General features: G+C 35.3%; 3 protein-coding genes and 1 pseudogene across 3 annotated transcripts; 2 read left to right on the top strand and 2 right to left on the bottom strand.

Moving 5' to 3' along the window:
* Nucleotides 1-2,911: 2,911 nt before the first annotated feature.
* Nucleotides 2,912-7,544, top strand: LOC133840265 (protein aubergine-like). Its single transcript, XM_062272015.1, is given in 9 exon segments — nucleotides 2,912-3,064; nucleotides 4,593-4,677; nucleotides 4,745-5,238; nucleotides 5,298-5,493; nucleotides 5,555-5,682; nucleotides 5,750-6,294; nucleotides 6,356-6,466; nucleotides 6,553-6,779; nucleotides 6,782-7,544. Coding segments are annotated over 9 exon segments (2,553 nt in total). The 5' UTR covers nucleotides 2,912-2,968; the 3' UTR covers nucleotides 7,453-7,544.
* A 1,000-nt stretch (nucleotides 7,545-8,544) lies between these two features.
* LOC133850335 (large ribosomal subunit protein uL6-like) lies at nucleotides 8,545-8,943 on the bottom strand. The gene has a single exon (XM_062286395.1). The coding sequence runs from the start codon at nucleotides 8,923-8,925 to the stop codon at nucleotides 8,620-8,622; it is 306 nt and encodes a 101-aa protein (XP_062142379.1). The 5' UTR covers nucleotides 8,926-8,943; the 3' UTR covers nucleotides 8,545-8,619.
* A 1,445-nt stretch (nucleotides 8,944-10,388) lies between these two features.
* Nucleotides 10,389-14,946, top strand: LOC133840283 (protein aubergine-like; annotated as a pseudogene).
* A 1,019-nt stretch (nucleotides 14,947-15,965) lies between these two features.
* On the bottom strand, nucleotides 15,966-16,363 carry LOC133849961 (large ribosomal subunit protein uL6-like). The gene has a single exon (XM_062285950.1). The coding sequence runs from the start codon at nucleotides 16,341-16,343 to the stop codon at nucleotides 16,038-16,040; it is 306 nt and encodes a 101-aa protein (XP_062141934.1). The 5' UTR covers nucleotides 16,344-16,363; the 3' UTR covers nucleotides 15,966-16,037.
* Between the last annotated feature and the right edge of the window lie 2,273 nt (nucleotides 16,364-18,636).

Consider the following 18,636-nt stretch of genomic DNA (forward strand, 5'->3'; position numbering starts at 1 on the left):
CAAAACAATAGGCATTTAGAACATCAACAAAACAGACCCACCATGAACGAAGATAACAGAGCCGCTCTAACAGCCGCTATAAGCGAAATATTAGCCGAACAATTGCCAATATTAATAAGACAACATACCAATCCTGTAGAAGATTTTCTAAGTCTCCCAGATCATGTTATTGCGCCAGAACATCAAAGAAATTTGACAGATCTTGACAGAGTACCCGACATAGCAAAAGGTTTGCGTGAGTTTAGTGGAAACCCAGAAGAATTTAGCTCATGGAAAAAAGTGTAGAGCGTGTTTTACAAGCATATAACTCATACCAAGGTACGCCCAAATATCATAATATCTTGCACACCATCCGAGACAAGATAACGAAAAGTGCAGACCAAGCTTTAGAAGCATATAAGGTACCGCTTAACTGGGATGCCATGTGCAGATGTCTTTCACTACATTATGCAGATAAACGAGACATAGCAACCCTAGAATATGAAATGACTACATTAGTACAAGGTCCGAATCAATCAGTGGAAGATTTCCACAAAGACGTATACAGACACTTGTCTCTAATTTTAAATAAAACGAGTAGCATGGATATTGACAGAAACGGGGAAGCAATGTTGACAAAATTATACAGAGACAAAGCGCTAGACACTTTCATTCGAGGGCTACAAGGTGACTTGCCTCGGCTATTAGGCATGAAAGAACCAGCAGACTTACCTACCGCACTACATCTCTGCTTAAAATGGAAAATCAAACCTTTAGGTCGAAACATGCCACTTTTAAAGGACATCCGACACATTTTAGAAACAGTAATGGTAAACCCATACCAGCCCCACGGAATGTCATCTTCTCAAACAGACAACCACCACCAATCCCTTTCAGACAACAACAGCCACGACAATACTTACACTACGGACAACTACCACCAACCCACTACCAAGACAATATTTCCCGAATTCTGGTATCAACCAATTGCCAACCCACGGCAATACACTGTTGCCACAACCTCTCAACAGGTTGCACCACCTAGGCCAATGGCCCCGAAACCGCTACCGCGTCCAGAACCAATGGATGTGGATTCCAGCGTTCAAACGAAATTTGTCAACTACATGAACAGACCACGATTCGAAGCTGAAAAGACCCCCGGTCCTATACCAGACGGACAGAAACGACAGAGAAACTTTAACATACAGACAAACAACGACGAAATAACAGAACCTTCGACAGCAACTTACGATACCACAACTAATTATGAACAAGCAGTCGCTGAATACGAGACTCACGCAGACGTATAACAAACAATAGAAGAATACGTAGAACAAGTAGACCAATATGACAACAACTACGAAGATGACACTTGCGAATTTTATGACTACTCTGCACTAAATTTTGTAGAGTAAAGAGTTCCTCTCTCCCATACTTTACTTGTAGATTGAGGAACGGCCAAATAATTAAAATTCTCATTGACACTGGATCCAATAGAAATTACATCAAGCCGAAATTTGTAGAAAACCCCACTCCAAATAAAAACCCTTTTCACGCCGTCTCGATAGGAGGTAATACACTGGTAACACACCACAAAAATGCCAACTTGTTCAATATAACAGATGTTGAGGTGAAATTTTTCTTATTAAAAGACCTAGAAACTTTTGATGCTATTTTAGGTAACGACACCTTAAAGGAATTAGGAGCAGAAATAAATCCAAGTAAAAACCTAATGATAATCAGAAACAAGATATCCGTTATCCGTTGACATACATGCTCGCCAACTTGTATTTCATTTGCCCACCAACTAGGGCCAACATGTTCGCGAACATCATTTGTAGGCAATTTTCAAGCAGTCAACATGTCAGCGGATAAGGACATATATGAAAAACTGTTAAATTTAGTAATGGCCAAAGTTATGGAGACCTGAAATTCTTAACAGGAATTTCTCCCCAGAGCCTTGGGCGCATAATAATTGAAATATAATAATATAATAATTGATTTTGCAGATAAAAAATGAATTCTTTCATACATTGTTTGCTCATTTTGCGCTTTGCAAACACGTCTTCTCTCTACAAAACGATTGCGCAAATGATGTTCGTGCAAACGTTGCCATCCATTGGCGAACATGTTCGTGCAAACACAGACAAAATAGAATAATTTTAATCTCATGCGAACATTTTGACGAACACGAAATTTGACGACGAACGCTACCATCCACGAGAAAAATTTCGTCGAGCACAACATATTCGCGAACATGCTCGCCAACTTGTATTTCATTTGCCCACCAACTAGGGCCAACATGTTCGCGAACATCATTTGTAGGCAATTTTCAAGCAGTCAACATGTCAGCGGATAACGACATATATGAAAAACTGTTAAATTTAGTAATGGCCAAAGTTATGGAGACCTGAAATTCTTAACAGGAATTTTCTCCCCAGAGCCTTGGGCGCATAATAATTGAAATATAATAATATAATAATTGATTTTGCAGAAGCGGAACCTTTTCTTAGGGCAAACATATATTCCTCTATATCGCCTTCCTTAAACTTTTGTACGAAATCTTTTGTTAGAAGATTTATTCCCCTGCATCATCTTCTATAAACTTTTGTACAACAGAAAATTCTATAAAAGTGGAAAATTTTTCGGATTAAAATAATATTTTGGGTTTCTCTGCGTTTAGATGCTTTGTCATGAAAACTACTTTTGCTTGTGTCGCATGTACATAAATAATTTCGATTTTGTGATTATCTTGAAACGACCCATAAAATGATTACAATCGATAAAATCTATTGTAACATATTTTCCATCAGCCCTACTACCAAATTAATATTTTTCGGAAGCTCAGTAGGCATAATTATCTTTTGCAAAATATGTCATCACTATGTTATCGATACAAAGTTGTGACATTCGTAAGTAACGATTAATTGGAGCCATTTGGTTGTAATCTTTCGAGGTGTAAAGAAGTTTTGTGATTTAAAAAAAAAATATGAATAATTTACCAGCTAATTCAGGACATTCACGTGGTCGAGGACGGGGAAAAAAACCTAACGAAGAATTGTCAAGGGGCCTAGTTCCTCAACTGGTAAATATACATATACAGTACATTCTATTTTTATTTAATTTATTCAAATAACTTTGAATATACATACATTTTAATATTAGTAAATTTAAATTGACTTGTGTTGAAATAATTGAATGAACTCATACTAGTCCCTACACACATACACTAAAATACAGAGTTTTGTTTGTTATTCCTTCGATACGAAGATGAAGAAAATGGGACAATTTATTAATGTGTAGTGGAGAGATGAAGAACGAAAAATATTGGCGAATTGTAACGCTACAGCATTTTTTTAATTGTATTAAGGTGAAGAAAATAGAATGATGAATCCAAAAGTACAAAGCATGTACATACATGTATACTTTTGCACTTATGAATGTATAGTTGAGAGATAAAACGAAAAATAACGGCGAATTACGGTGCTAGTGCAAAACAAAATAAATTGAAATGGTTTCATGCGTATATGTGCTTGGACGTACTTAAATATGAATTATCCACAAACCTACGGAATTCTTTAATATGTAGAAAATGGTAATTATTATTAGCATTGAGATTGTAATGCTGAAGTATATATGCATACGTATTTATGTGCATGTTTAAATTTACATACCAACGAAAGAACTGAATACGATAGACACCAGAAACCGTTTACTTCGTGCAGTGTATTCAAAAACTAATCGCAATTTAATGTAAAGTTCAAGAGGATCCAAATAAGAATTAGCATAAAAGTAAAACTTTACATTTTAAATGAGTTCTAATATATACTTACATACTTATTAAAATTGAAAAACATTAAAAAAAAGTGTTTTACGCTTTGAGTCATTTTATTGAAGAAGTTGTTTAAATAAATATGTAAATAGATTTACAAACATAGTATTCACAAAGCGGCTTGTGCCGAGAAAATTGTCTAAATAAGCTGTTTTATGATTAGTCTTAAATATGAGACTTCTGTTATACACACATACATATATGTTTCTGTGCATCCATTGTGAGTGTGGGACGTTATGTGACTGTATTTGAGAAATTGTGCTCAGCCTTACAAATTTTTGTGTGATGCTAGATGTGCTCACTTTTTGTGCTGATCGTGTAATTCAAATCCATCATTGTCAATATTAGATGAATAATTTTTGTTATATTTAGTTTATTTAGAGTTTCTACTGTATTTATTTCACCGACTAAAATAATAAAATAAATAAAAAAACAAAAAATATAAAAGTAAGTTTCGCGATTACTGCACAAGTACTGCGGAGTAACAGTTTAAATTTAGTGTTCTAATACTTTAGTATGTCACTGTATATCTGTAGTGCAATAATAATAAATAATAAGTTAGTTACTTAATTTTTATGAAATTACAAAAAACGTCATGAGATTACAAAATGCATTCTTAAGAATAGGCACTCCGTTGAGTGCGACTCGGTCTGTTCAACGGTGGAATATTTTTCACTAAATATGACTGTAAACTATTGGATTATCATGCATTCTTATAATTTTCAAAGAATAATACATAACATGTAAGACTGACTATTATCATCTAAATTATTTTTTTCAGGGTCATGCACCAGTACCGCAGCAAGCTGAGGCTAGGCGGCCCATATGTAACCCAGCTACTCTAGGCGATACTGGGGCTGCTGAGGGTAAATTAATATATAATTATAAAAATTGTAATCCAAGGAATTAATAATCAATATTTTCAATAAGTAGGTGACCCTCGTGGATCGGTGCGTGGACGACGATTAATTACCGAAATTGTGCGATCTCGTCCCAGTGGTCTGCTTACTAAAATGGGTACTACAGGCAAACCAATCACTGTTCAAACAAATTACTTCAAATTTCTTAAGCGTCCCAATTGGTCGCTTTATCAGTACCGTGTTGATTTCTCGCCCGATGTTGATAATACATTCCTACGTCAGGGCTTATTGAGAGAGCACAGTAATATATTAGGCGGATATATTTTTGATGGATCAGTGTTGTTCTGCACCACCAAGTTCAAGGACACACCTAATAGTCCATATGTTTTGGATCTCTTGACAAAGAGTCGTTCAGGAGAGAATATAAGCATTAAAATAAGGAGTGTAGGTATTGTTGAGGCAATGGATCCTCAGCAGTTACAAGTTCTTAACTTGATTTTGCGTCGTGCTATGGAAGGCCTGCAACTTCAAATAGTGTCTCGCAATTATTTCGACCCGCAAGCCAAGGTAAGCAATAAAATGTAATTTTTTTTATATATTTTTTAATATGGTATGCAATTTTGTAGATTGTATTGGATAGTAAGCATCGAATGGAATTATGGCCGGGGTATATAACTTCAATTCGTCAACATGAATCGGATTTTCTCTTATGCACTGAAATCGCTCACAAAGTCATGAGAACGGATACTTTGTATCAAATTTTGTCGAAAAACATTCGAGAACATGATGACTATCAGGGCGCATTTAAACGTGAAGTGATAGGTAAGATGCTATTATTTGTAATCAAAAATATCAAGCTAAACTAAAATTATTTCATTTGTAGGGATGATTGTATTAACAGAATACAATAATAAAACATATAGAGTAGATGATGTCGCTTTTGAGTCATCCCCGATGTCTAAATTCAGTACCAAGGATGGAGAAATATCGTATGTTGAATATTATAAGAAAGTAAGTTGAAAGATTACAAATATAAGAGTGTAAGAATTTAAAACTTTTTGATTCTATAATTACAAAGCGCTACAACATAATAATTCGAGACCATAAGCAACCACTCGTAGTGTCCCGTCCAAGTGAGAAAAATATTCGTGGAGGTGCTGATCAATTGATAATGTTAATTCCTGAATTGGCTCGAGCTACTGGTTTAACTGACAGTATGCGATCTGACTTCCAATTAATGAAGGCAATGGGCGAGCATACTAGAATTGCTCCCGATCGTCGAATTGATAGGTTGCGTGCATTTAATCAGCGTCTGCAGAAATCGGAAAGTAGTGTTAATATGTTGAAGTCGTGGAATGTTGAATTGGATTCTGCTCTTGTTGAGATACGTGCTCGAGTTCTGCCGCCACAGAAGATTGTATTTGGAGGTCAAAGGCGCTTTTTATGCGATGCCCGCGCTGATTGGACATACGAATGTCGTAAAGACGCTATGTTTACAAACGTAGACATAAAACGTTGGTATGTCATAACACCAAGTCGGTCAAAGCATGAAGTACAACAGTTTGTGAAGCTGTGTATGCAGGCATCTGGAGGCATGAAACTTCGTATGAGCGAACCCAGATAGTATGTTCTAATTTGTTACTCGTGTATTTATCCTTATATTGTATTATTTTTACTCTTACAGTGAAGAAATTTCGGATGATCGCAATGGGACTTATTCGCAAGCGATCGATAATGCTGCCGCTAAAGATCCACAAATTATAATGATTGTTATAAAGTCTCCTAACGAAGAGAAGTAAGTTTGAATAATTGTTCACGAATTGCTTTTTCTTGTAAGAATTGCTGATACATTTAAATTACCGTGGTATTTTGTGTTCGCAGATATAGTTGCATTAAGAAACGAACGTGTGTTGATCGTCCAGTACCCTCTCAAGTAGTAACACTTAAAACAATTGCACCCCGCCCGGATAGATCAAGCGGTCTAATGTCGATTGCAACCAAAGTTGTAATTCAAATGAATGCCAAACTAATGGGTGCTCCATGGATGATAGAGCTTCCTATAAATGGATTGATGACCGTTGGATTTGATGTATGCCACTCGTCCAAAAACAAAACAAGTCATATGGTGCTTTTGTAGCTACTATGGATATGAAGTCCTCCACACGTTATTTCTCTTCAGTTACTGAACATATGAAGGGTCAGGAACTGTCTAATCAAATATTAATGAATATGACATGTGCACTAAAGGCATATCGTGAGCATCATGGGAGTTTGCCCGACCGCATTCTCTTTTTCCGCGACGGTGTAGGTGATGGTCAGCTAAATCAAGTATTCAATATTGAGGTGAAATTCCTCAAAACTCGACTGGACGAGATCTACAAATCGGCGGGAAGAGAGAAAGGTTGCAATTTGGCATTTATTGTTGTAACAAAAAGAATTAACACACGTTACTTTGTGAATAAGCGCAATCCCGAACCTGGAACAATAGTCGATGATGTTATCACTTTGCCCGAGCGGTTTGATTTCTATTTGGTTTCGCAGGCCATAAAACAAGGTACTGTTTCTCCAACGAACTACAATGTTTTGCACGACAGCATGGGTCTGAATGCTGATAAGATACAAATACTCACGTACAAAATGACACATATGTACTACAATTGGTCTGGAACTTGCCGAGTCCCTGCAGTTTGTCAATATGCTCATAAGCTAGCATTTTTGATAGCTGAGAGTATTCACCGTGCACCATCTTCGAGTTTGGAGAACCAACTGTTTTTCTTGTAAAAATTGACTATCCATTATGAATGTTTTAATATTTAAATCGTATCGTACATACTGAATACTTAAAATGTATAATAAAGATTAATTTGATATTTTTATTGCCGCTTGCATTGTGATTTTTTCAGTGGCAGCTGATTGATCATTCAATTAAATGGAATCATTTCAACTGATTTCGAAAATAGATAATGGTTTGTAACTAGCTTATTGCAGTTTGTTATTATACCTGCATTATAACTTCTTGCCGGCAGGAAAAGTATATAACAGAAGGAGGCATCTCCAACCCTATAAAGTATATATATTCTTGATCAGCTTCAGCAGCCTAGACGATATAGCCATGCCCGTCTGTCCATCCTTCTGATAAAGACCTAGATCTAAGAGACTGAGATGGAGATATACATTTTTTCGATAGCACCTGTTATGTTTGCAGGCCGCAAATCGACAAAAATCGAGTAATAAGTAATTTTATAGCTAGAGAATTTTGGTGTACACAATAATATCTATAGACTTTATAATGCCTGAAAGTTTGTTTGCGATCAGATAAATTTGGAAGATATTAAAGAAAAACTTTTGTATGGTGTAAATGCCTACATCCTAGGAGTTACTTTGGCTGACAAACTGGTATATTTTGCACTTTAAGGTATATTTTGAATGTAGTACTGTATTAATTTACCTAATTTTAAGTATTTTTGTGGTATATTAATTTGATATATATTTTAAAATTAAAACCACAATAATGTGCTTTTATTCAAAATGGGTTGCGGGTATTTCACAGTCAAACACACACTCAATTGTAGCTTTCTTGTATTTTTAACAACTTGAAACAATTACATTACAAGTTATGTATATTTTTCTGTGAAAATTGCAGCCTCCGCAATAAAAATAATTATTTATGCGTGTCTGCTTGCCGTCAGATATTTAGACAATATTTAATCAATCAACGTAGAAGTAGTTGCAGCTACTACTAATTTTAAAAGCTGTTATTTATCAGGCGTCAGTATTTGCCCTACATTGGAGGTTTTGGTTTTTTGCTAGATTCAGTTAAAATGAATTCTGGTTTACAGCGGAAATTTAATGGAATACAAAATACACGACTGATTGTTGTTTTAAAGTTGTTACCAGCAATTTCATTTATTATTAAAACTTTCATATGAAGCAAAAGGTATCCCAACACTAAGCTTCAGTCTTCACGACGGTCGTCTTTTCCGACACGTACAGACCATCCAAGAATTTTCGGATATCCTTGTTTTTTACGGTGGTCGACTGCTGGATAAGAGCTGCTAAGCCAGACACAGCCTCGATGTCGTTGCCCTCAACGATAAGCTCATCCTTTTGGGCCGTCGAGTTGACAACTGTCACAACGGGAGCCATCTCGACGCGTCGAATGTACTTCTCGCCCAAGAAGTTACGGATCTCGATGACTGTGTTTTGCTCGGATGTCACGTAGTTGATGGGGAAATGAGCGTACACAGCACGCATTTTGTACTGGAAGCCAATTTAAGAGGGCGCTAGTGGGTGTGGCAAAAATTTGAAATAAACTTGATCTGCGTGCAAAAATAACAATTGCTGTTGAAAAAAATATCTAACTCAAAAGGTCTCTGAGATCTAAGGGCTCATACAGACGGACAGGCGCCCATGACGCATTACATTTCCTGCAGATACAAAGTAATACCCTATGAGAAGTGGGAATAAAAAATAATATTACATTGCTTATACATACATATGTACATATACTGTTCGCAATCCACTTTCTCGTTTCAACTCGCTCAGATCGAACAGAGCAATATAGCTCGCTTCCCGCAAAACTGTCACTCTGCCGTCTTCTCGCTTTGCTTGTCGCTGCTTGCACTTACATTGACATCATCCTTATAAAGTTTTACTGCATTTTAATTGCACAACTTTTTGTAAAACTTTTTTGCTCTAAGAGGCATTCTCAGCGCAATCAGTACTTTAAAAATCGTTATACGATCGCTGGCAAGATTAATCTTCCAGCAAACGCCTATGTGATTCCCAGTAGTTTACACCAAGCGTGTCTGCTAGAATGGTGCGGTTCTATGATATTATATTAAAGTCGCATTTTACCAACAGATGTTAATGCGCGAATAAACAAATAAACTCAAGCACATGAAAAAATATCGTCGAAAAACGAAAATAAACCAGCGAAAATGAGTAGTATAAACAATAATACTGCACTAGAATTCGATTTATTTTTTGCTTCCTTTCAAAGTATTGCAATGCAGAAGTTTTCATTTGGAATAGTTTTAAAGCTAAAATTTATTGAGTTTCGGGCAGATTGCCATATTAATTCAGCAGCTCATTTTCATTCATTTAAGGCCTCACTTTTGTTGTTTTCTTGCCAACAATTTTAATTTTTTTACATGATAAGATAACAATAAAAATAAGATGACAATAAAAAAAAGTACTTTGTTCAAAAAAAGATTCACTCGGAAGTTTCTGCTTTGAAATGAAGTCACAAAAATTTTAAATATTGCATGCATCGTTTCAAAAAAAGCGTGTTAGACAAAGCAGAACCTTTTCTTAGGGGATATATTCCTCTATATCGCCTTCCTTAAACTTTTGTACGAAATCTTTTGTTAGGAGATTTATTCCCCTGCATCATCTTTTATAAACTTTTGTACAACAGAAAATTCTATAAAAGTGGAAAATTTTTCAGATTAAAATAATATTTTGGGTTTCTCTGCGTTTAGATGCTTTGTCATGAAAACTACTTTTGCTTGTGTCGCATGTACATAAATAATTTCGATTTTTGTGATTATCTTGAAACGACCCATAAAATGATTACAATCGATAAAATCTATTGTAACATATTTTCCATCAGCCCTACTACCAAATTAATATTTTTTCGGAAGCTCAGTAGGCATAATTATCTTTGCAAAATATGTCATCACTATGTTATCGATACAAAGTTGTGACATTCGTAAGTAACGATTAATTGGAGCCATTTGGTTGTAATCTTTCGAGGTGTAAAGAAGTTTTGTGATTTAAAAGAAAAAAAATATGAATAATTTACCAGCTAATTCAGGACATTCACGTGGTCGAGGACGGGGAAAAAAACCTAACGAAGAATTGTCAAGGGGCCTAGTTCCTCAACTGGTAAATATACATATACAGTACATTCTATTTTTATTTAATTTATTCAAATAACTTTGAATATACATACATTTTAATATCAGTAAATTTAAATTGACTTGTGTTGAAATAATTGAATGAACTCATACTAGTCCCTACACACATACACTAAAATACAGAGTTTTGTTTGTTATTCCTTCGATACGAAGATGAAGAAAATGGGACAATTTATTAATGTGTAGTGGAGAGATGAAGAACGAAAAATATTGGCGAATTGTAACGCTACAGCATTTTTTTAATTGTATTAAGGTGAAGAAAATAGAATGATGAATCCAAAAGTACAAAGCATGTACATACATGTATACTTTTGCACTTATGAATGTATAGTTGAGAGATAAAAACGAAAAATAACGGCGAATTACGGTGCTAGTGCAAAACAAAATAAATTGAAATGGTTTCATGCGTATATGTGCTTGGACGTACTTAAATATGAATTATCCACAAACCTACGGAATTCTTTAATATGTAGAAAATGGTAATTATTATTAGCATTGAGATTGTAATGCTGAAGTATATATGCATACGTATTTATGTGCATGTTTAAATTTACATACCAACGAAAGAACTGAATACGATAGACACCAGAAACCGTTTACTTCGTGCAGTGTATTCAAAAACTAATCGCAATTTAATGTAAAGTTCAAGAGGATCCAAATAAGAATTAGCATAAAAGTAAAACTTTACATTTTAAATGAGTTCTAATATATACTTACATACTTATTAAAATTGAAAAACATTAAAAAAAAGTGTTTTACGCTTTGAGTCATTTTATTGAAGAAGTTGTTTAAATAAATATGTAAATAGATTTACAAACATAGTATTCACAAAGCGGAAAATTGTCTAAATAAGCTGTTTTATGATTAGTCTTAAATATGAGACTTCTGTTATACACACATACATATATGTTTCTGTGCATCCATTGTGAGTGTGGGACGTTATGTGACTGTATTTGAGAAATTGTGCTCAGCCTTACAAATTTTTGTGTGATGCTAGATGTGCTCACTTTTTGTGCTGATCGTGTAATTCAAATCCATCATTGTCAATATTAGATGAATAATTTTTGTTATATTTAGTTTATTTAGAGTTTCTACTGTATTTATTTCACCGACTAAAATAATAAAATAAATAAAAACAAAAAATATAAAAGTAAGTTTCGCGATTACTGCACAAGTACTGCGGAGTAACAGTTTAAATTTAGTGTTCTAATACTTTAGTATGTCACTGTATATCTGTAGTGCAATAGAATATCAAATAATAAGTTAGTTACTTAATTTTTATGAAATTACAAAAATCGTCATGAGTGCGACTCGGTCTGTTCAACGGTGGAATATTTTTCACTAAATATGACTGTAAACTATTGGATTATCATGCATTCTTATAATTTTCAAAGAATAATACATAACATGTAAGACTGACTATTATCATCTAAATTATTTTTATTTTTTTTTTCAGGGTCATGCACCAGTACCGCAGCAAGCTGAGGCTAGGCGGCCCATATGTAACCCAGCTACTCTAGGCGATACTGGGGCTGCTGAGGGTAAATTAATATATAATTATTAAAATTGTAATCCAAGGAATTAATAATCAATATTTTCAGTAGGTGACCCTCGTGGATCGGTGCGTGGACGACGATTAATTACCGAAATTGTGCGATCTCGTCCCAGTGGTCTGCTTACTAAAATGGGTACTACAGGCAAACCAATCACTGTTCAAACAAATTACTTCAAATTTCTTAAGTGTCCCAATTGGTCGCTTTATCAGTACCGTGTTGATTTCTCGCCCGATGTTGATAATACATTCCTACGTCAGGGCTTATTGAGAGAGCACAGTAATATATTAGGCGGATATATTTTTGATGGATCAGTGTTGTTCTGCACCACCAAGTTCAAGGACACACCTAATAGTCCATATGTTTTGGATCTCTTGACAAAGAGTCGTTCAGGAGAGAATATAAGCATTAAAATAAGGAGTGTAGGTATTGTTGAGGCAATGGATCCTCAGCAGTTACAAGTTCTTAACTTGATTTTGCGTCGTGCTATGGAAGGCCTGCAACTTCAAGTAGTGTCTCGCAATTATTTCGACCCGCAAGCCAAGGTAAGCAATAAAATGTAATTTTTTTTATATATTTTTTAATATGGTATGCAATTTTATAGATTGTATTGGATAGTAAGCATCGAATGGAATTATGGCCGGGGTATATAACTTCAATTCGTCAACATGAATCGGATTTTCTCTTATGCACTGAAATCGCTCACAAAGTCATGAGAACGGATACTTTGTATCAAATTTTGTCGAAAAACATTCGAGAACATGACGACTTTCAGGGCGCATTTAAACGTGAAGTGATAGGTAAGATGCTATTATTTGTAATCAAAAATATCACGCTAAACTAAATTTATTTCATTTGTAGGGATGATTGTATTAACAGAATACAATAATAAAACATATAGAGTAGATGATGTCGCTTTTGAGTCATCCCCGATGTCTAAATTCAGTACCAAGGATGGAGAAATATCGTATGTTGAATATTATAAGAAAGTAAGTTGAAAGATTACAAATATAAGAGTGTAAGAATTTAAAACTTTTTGATTCTATAATTACAAAGCGCTACAACATAATAATTCGAGACCATAAGCAACCACTCGTAGTGTCTCGTCCAAGTGAGAAAAATATTCGTGGAGGTGCTGATCAATTGATAATGTTAATTCCTGAATTGGCTCGAGCTACTGGTTTAACTGACGGTATGCGATCTGACTTCCAATTAATGAAGGCAATGGGCGAGCATACTAGAATTGCTCCCGATCGTCGAATTGATAGGTTGCGTGCATTTAATCAGCGTCTGCAGAAATCGGAAAGTAGTGTTAATATGTTGAAGTCGTGGAATGTTGAATTGATTCTGCTCTTGTTGAGATACGTGCTCGAGTTCTGCCGCCACAGAAGATTGTATTTGGAGGTCAAAGGCGCTTTTTATGCGATGCCCGCGCTGATTGGACATACGAATGTCGTAAAGACGCTATGTTTACAAACGTAGACATAAAACGTTGGTATGTCATAACACCAAGTCGGTCAAAGCATGAAGTACAACAGTTTGTGAAGCTGTGTATGCAGGCATCTGGAGGCATGAAACTTCGTATGAGCGAACCCAGATAGTATGTTCTAATTTGTTACTCGTGTATTTATCCTTATATTGTATTATTTTTACTCTTACAGTGAAGAAATTTCGGATGATCGCAATGGGACTTATTCGCAAGCGATCGATAATGCTGCCGCTAAAGATCCACAAATTATAATGATTGTTATAAAGTCTCCTAACGAAGAGAAGTAAGTTTGAATAATTGTTCACGAATTGCTTTTTCTTGTAAGAATTGCTGATACATTTAAATTACCGTGGTATTTTGTGTTCGCAGATATAGTTGCATTAAGAAACGAACGTGTGTTGATCGTCCAGTACCCTCTCAAGTAGTAACACTTAAAACAATTGCACCCCGCCCGGATAGATCAAGCGGTCTATTGTCGATTGCAACCAAAGTTGTAATTCAAATGAATGCCAAACTAATGGGTGCTCCATGGATGATTGAGCTTCCTATAAATGGATTGATGACCGTTGGATTTGATGTATGCCACTCGTCCAAAAACAAAAACAAGTCATATGGTGCTTTTGTAGCTACTATGGATATGAAGTCCTCCACACGTTATTTCTCTTCAGTTACTGAACATATGAAGGGTCAGGAACTGTCTAATCAAATATTAATGAATATGACATGTGCACTAAAGGCATATCGTGAGCATCATGGGAGTTTGCCCGACCGCATTCTCTTTTTCCGCGACGGTGTAGGTGATGGTCAGCTAAATCAAGTATTCAATATTGAGGTGAAATTTCTCAAAACTCGACTGGACGAGATCTACAAATCGGCGGGAAGAGAGAAAGGTTGCAATTTGGCATTTATTGTTGTAACAAAAAGAATTAACACACGTTACTTTGTGAATAAGCGCAATCCCGAACCTGGAACAATAGTCGATGATGTTATCACTTTGCCCGAGCGTTATGATTTCTATTTGGTTTCGCAGGCCATAAAACAAGGTACTGTTTCTCCAACGAACTACAATGTTTTGCACGACAGCATGGGTCTGAATGCTGATAAGATACAAATACTCACATACAAAATGACACATATGTACTACAATTGGTCTGGAACTTGCCGAGTCCCTGCAGTTTGTCAATATGCTCATAAGCTAGCATTTTTGATAGCTGAGAGTATTCACCGTGCACCATCTTCGAGTTTGGAGAACCAACTGTTTTTCTTGTAAAAATTGACTATCCATTATGAATGTTTTAATATTTAAATCGTATCGTACATACCGAATACTTAAAATGTATAATAAAGATTAATTTGATATTTTTATTGCCGCTTGCAATGTGGTTTTTTTCAGTGGCAGCTGATTGATCATTCAATTAAATGGAATCATTTCAACTGATTTCGAAAATAGATAATGGTTTGTAACTAGCTTATTGCAGTTTGTTATTATACCTGCATTATAACTTCTTGCCGGCAGGAAAAGTATGTAACAGAAGGAGGCATCTCCAACCCTATAAAGTATATATATTCTTGATCAGCTTCAGCAGCCTAGACGATATAGCCATGCCCGTCTGTCCATCCTTCTGGATGAAGACCTAGATCTAAGAGACTATAAGAGATGGAGATATACATTTTTTTCGATAGCACCTGTTATGTTTGCAGGCCGCAAATCGACAAAAATCGAGTAATAAGTAATTTTATAGCTAGAGAATTTTGGTGTACTCAATAATATCTATAGACTTTATAATGCCTGAAAACTTTTGTATGGTGTAAATGCCTACATCCTAGGAGTTACTTTGGCTGACAAACTGGTATATTTTGCACTTTAAGGTATATTTTGAATGTAGTTCTGTATTAATTTACCTAATTTTAAGTATTTTTGTGGTATATTAATTTGATATATATTTTAAAATTAAAACCACAATAATGTGCTTTTATTCAAAATGGGTTGCGGGTATTTCACAGTCAAACACACACTCAATTGTAGCTTTCTTGTATTTTTTAACAACTTGAAACAATTACATTACAAGTTATGTATATTTTTCTGTGAAAATTGCAGCCTCCGCAATAAAAATAATTATTTATGCGTGTCTGCTTGCCGTCAGATATTTAGACAATATTTAATTAATCAACGTAGAAGTAGTTGCAGCTACTACTAATTTTAAAAGCTGTTATTTATCAGGCGTCAGTATTTGCCCTACATTGGAGGTTTTGGTTTTTTGATAAATTCAGTTAAAATGAATTCTGGTTTACAGCGGAAATTTAATGGAATACAAAATACACGACTGAATGTTGTTTTAAAGTTGTTACCAGCAATTTCATTTATTATTAAAACTTTCATATGAAGCAAAAGGTATCCCAACACTAAGCTTCAGTCTTCACGACGGTCGTCTTTTCCGACACGTACAGACCATCCAAGAATTTTCGGATATCCTTGTTTTTTACGGTGGTCGACTGCTGGATAAGAGCTGCTGAGCCAGACACAGCCTCGATGTCGTTGCCCTCAACGATAAGCTCATCCTTTTGGGCCGTCGAGTTGACAACTGTCACACCGGGAGCCATCTCGACGCGTCGAATGTACTTCTCGCCCAAGAAGTTACGGATCTCGATGACTGTGTTTTGCTCGGATGTCACGCAGTTGATGGGGAAATGAGCGTTCACAGCACGCATTTTGTACTGGAAGCCAATTTAAGAGGGCGCAAGTGGGTGTGGCAAAAATTTGAAATAAACTTGATCTGCGTGCAAAAAAAACAATTGCTGTTGAAAAAAATACCTAACTCAAATGGTCTCTAAGATCTAAGGGTTCATACAGACGGACAGGCGCCCATGACGCATTACATTTCCTGCAGATACAAAGTAATACCCTAATAATATTACATTGCTTATACATACATATGTACATATACTGTTCGCAATCCACTTTCTCGTTTCAACTTGCTCAGATCGAACAGAGCAATATAGCTCGCTTCCCGCAAAGCTGTCACTCTGCCGTCTTCTCGCTTTGCTTGTCGCTGCTTGCACTTACATTGACATCATCCTTATAAAGTTTTACTGCATTTTAATTGCACAACTTTTTGTAAAACTTTTTTGCTCTAAGAGGCATTCTCAGCGCAATCAGTACTTTAAAAATCGTTATACGATCGCTGGCAAGATTAATCTTCCAGCAAACGCCTATGTGATTCCCAGTAGTTTACACCAAGCGTGTCTGCTAGAATGGTGCGGTTCTATGATATTATATTAAAGTCGCATTTTACCAACAGATGTTAATGCGCGAATAAACAAATAAACTCAAGCACATGAAAAAATATCGTCGAAAAACGAAAATAAACCATCGAAAATGAGTAGTAGTAGTAAACAATAATACTGCACTAGAATTCGATTTATTTTTTGCTTCCTTTCAAAGTATTGCAATGCAGAAGTTTTCATTTGGAATAGTTTTAAAGCTAAAATTTATTGAGTTTCGGGCAGATTGCCATATTAATTCAGCAGCTCATTTTCATTCATTTAAGGCCTCACTTTTGTTGTTTTCTTGCCAACAATTTTAATTTTTTTACATGATAAGATAACAATAAAAATAAGATGACAATAAAAACAAGTAAGAAAGCTACAGTCGAGTGAGCTCGACTGTGAGATACCCGCTACCCATAGTAAAAAAAAGATATCTGGAAAATGTGCCCAAAATTGATACTGTAAATTAAAGTCTATTTTATTCTTGCGTATTATAAGTATACTTATTTTATGATACAATATTAATGTTATTGAATACAAAATTGGTTTTTGAAATATGTCGCCGCTCGAATCAGCTCCTGCTTCAATAAAATACTTTTAATTTATTAAAGCAAGACCCAGGGAACACCACGAGGAGGCCATTAAATATAATGGGGTCTTTTCCGAAATCTAATTTCGGCAGACCTACGAGTCGACTTGTGCTATGTATAAACAACACCATTATTCCCCAAAAAATTGTTGTATATATAAAATCATAATTAATATAAATTAAATTTATAATAATAATGAACAACAAATTTTGATTTCAAGGACTAAAATTAAAATATTTAAATTAAATTAAATTAAATTAAGTGCAAATACTTTTAGGAATACAAAAAAAATCTAAACCTGATCATCTATGCTAACTAAAATACCACTATGATAGCTATAAATTGTCTCATATGTGCGTGCTGTGGCTCTGTTATCCCTAATATTTGAGCACGCCCAATCAATATGTGTATCATAATTGGTTGTGGACGTGTTCAAATCTAACAAAAATCTAAAACTATTAGCTGCCAAAAAAATCGAAAACCCTTCTACAATTACTAGATAGCTCCCGTAAACAAAAATTAAAATCTCCTAGCACTACACTACTGCTATTCAAAAATGGAAATCCCTGAAATAAATTTTCAAATTCAGTTTCGAACTTATGCGGAGGATATGTTGGACTTCTATATATAATGAGGAATCCTAAAGACTTATATTTAAACACTGCATACTCGAACACTGCGGAAGCTAAATTATTGGGGTCATAATAATATCGTCCGCTTGAGCAGAGACTAACATTCTCAAAAACTTGATTTTTAGCGAATATAAGAATGCCTCTCTTTGGACGAGATCCACTAGAAGTCGACTGGCAATCAAGACGGATAGCACAACGGTAGCCAGGAATATCATACGATTCATTGGAATATGTAGAAGCCTCAACGAAGAATAGAAATTAAGACTGGAGCATTAACTGATCGGAGCAAATATCAGTAATGTGGCAATGTAAACTTTGTGTATTATGGAATACAGCATTGCTTTTAGAATTGTCAAAGAGACTGCTGAAATGGGAATCTAACAATTTTGTGGATCTTAAACTGGCAAGCTCTTTCTCTACCACTGACTGACGGTCAGCTTTCGGAGGCACAAATTGCCCAACAATAAAGAGGCCAGCCGCACTTGTGGCTCTACTACAAGCTACATACAAAGC

Source organism: Drosophila sulfurigaster, chromosome 2L (genome assembly GCF_023558435.1).
Source record: "Drosophila sulfurigaster albostrigata strain 15112-1811.04 chromosome 2L, ASM2355843v2, whole genome shotgun sequence".
Lineage (NCBI taxonomy): Eukaryota > Metazoa > Arthropoda > Insecta > Diptera > Drosophilidae > Drosophila > Drosophila sulfurigaster.

What these genes read in the sequence shown, in the direction of transcription:
- LOC133850335 (XM_062286395.1), bottom strand. Translation starts at nt 8,925, where the DNA reads ATGCGTGCTGTGTACGCTCATTTCCCCATCAACTACGTGACATCCGAG.
- LOC133849961 (XM_062285950.1), bottom strand. Translation starts at nt 16,343, where the DNA reads ATGCGTGCTGTGAACGCTCATTTCCCCATCAACTGCGTGACATCCGAG.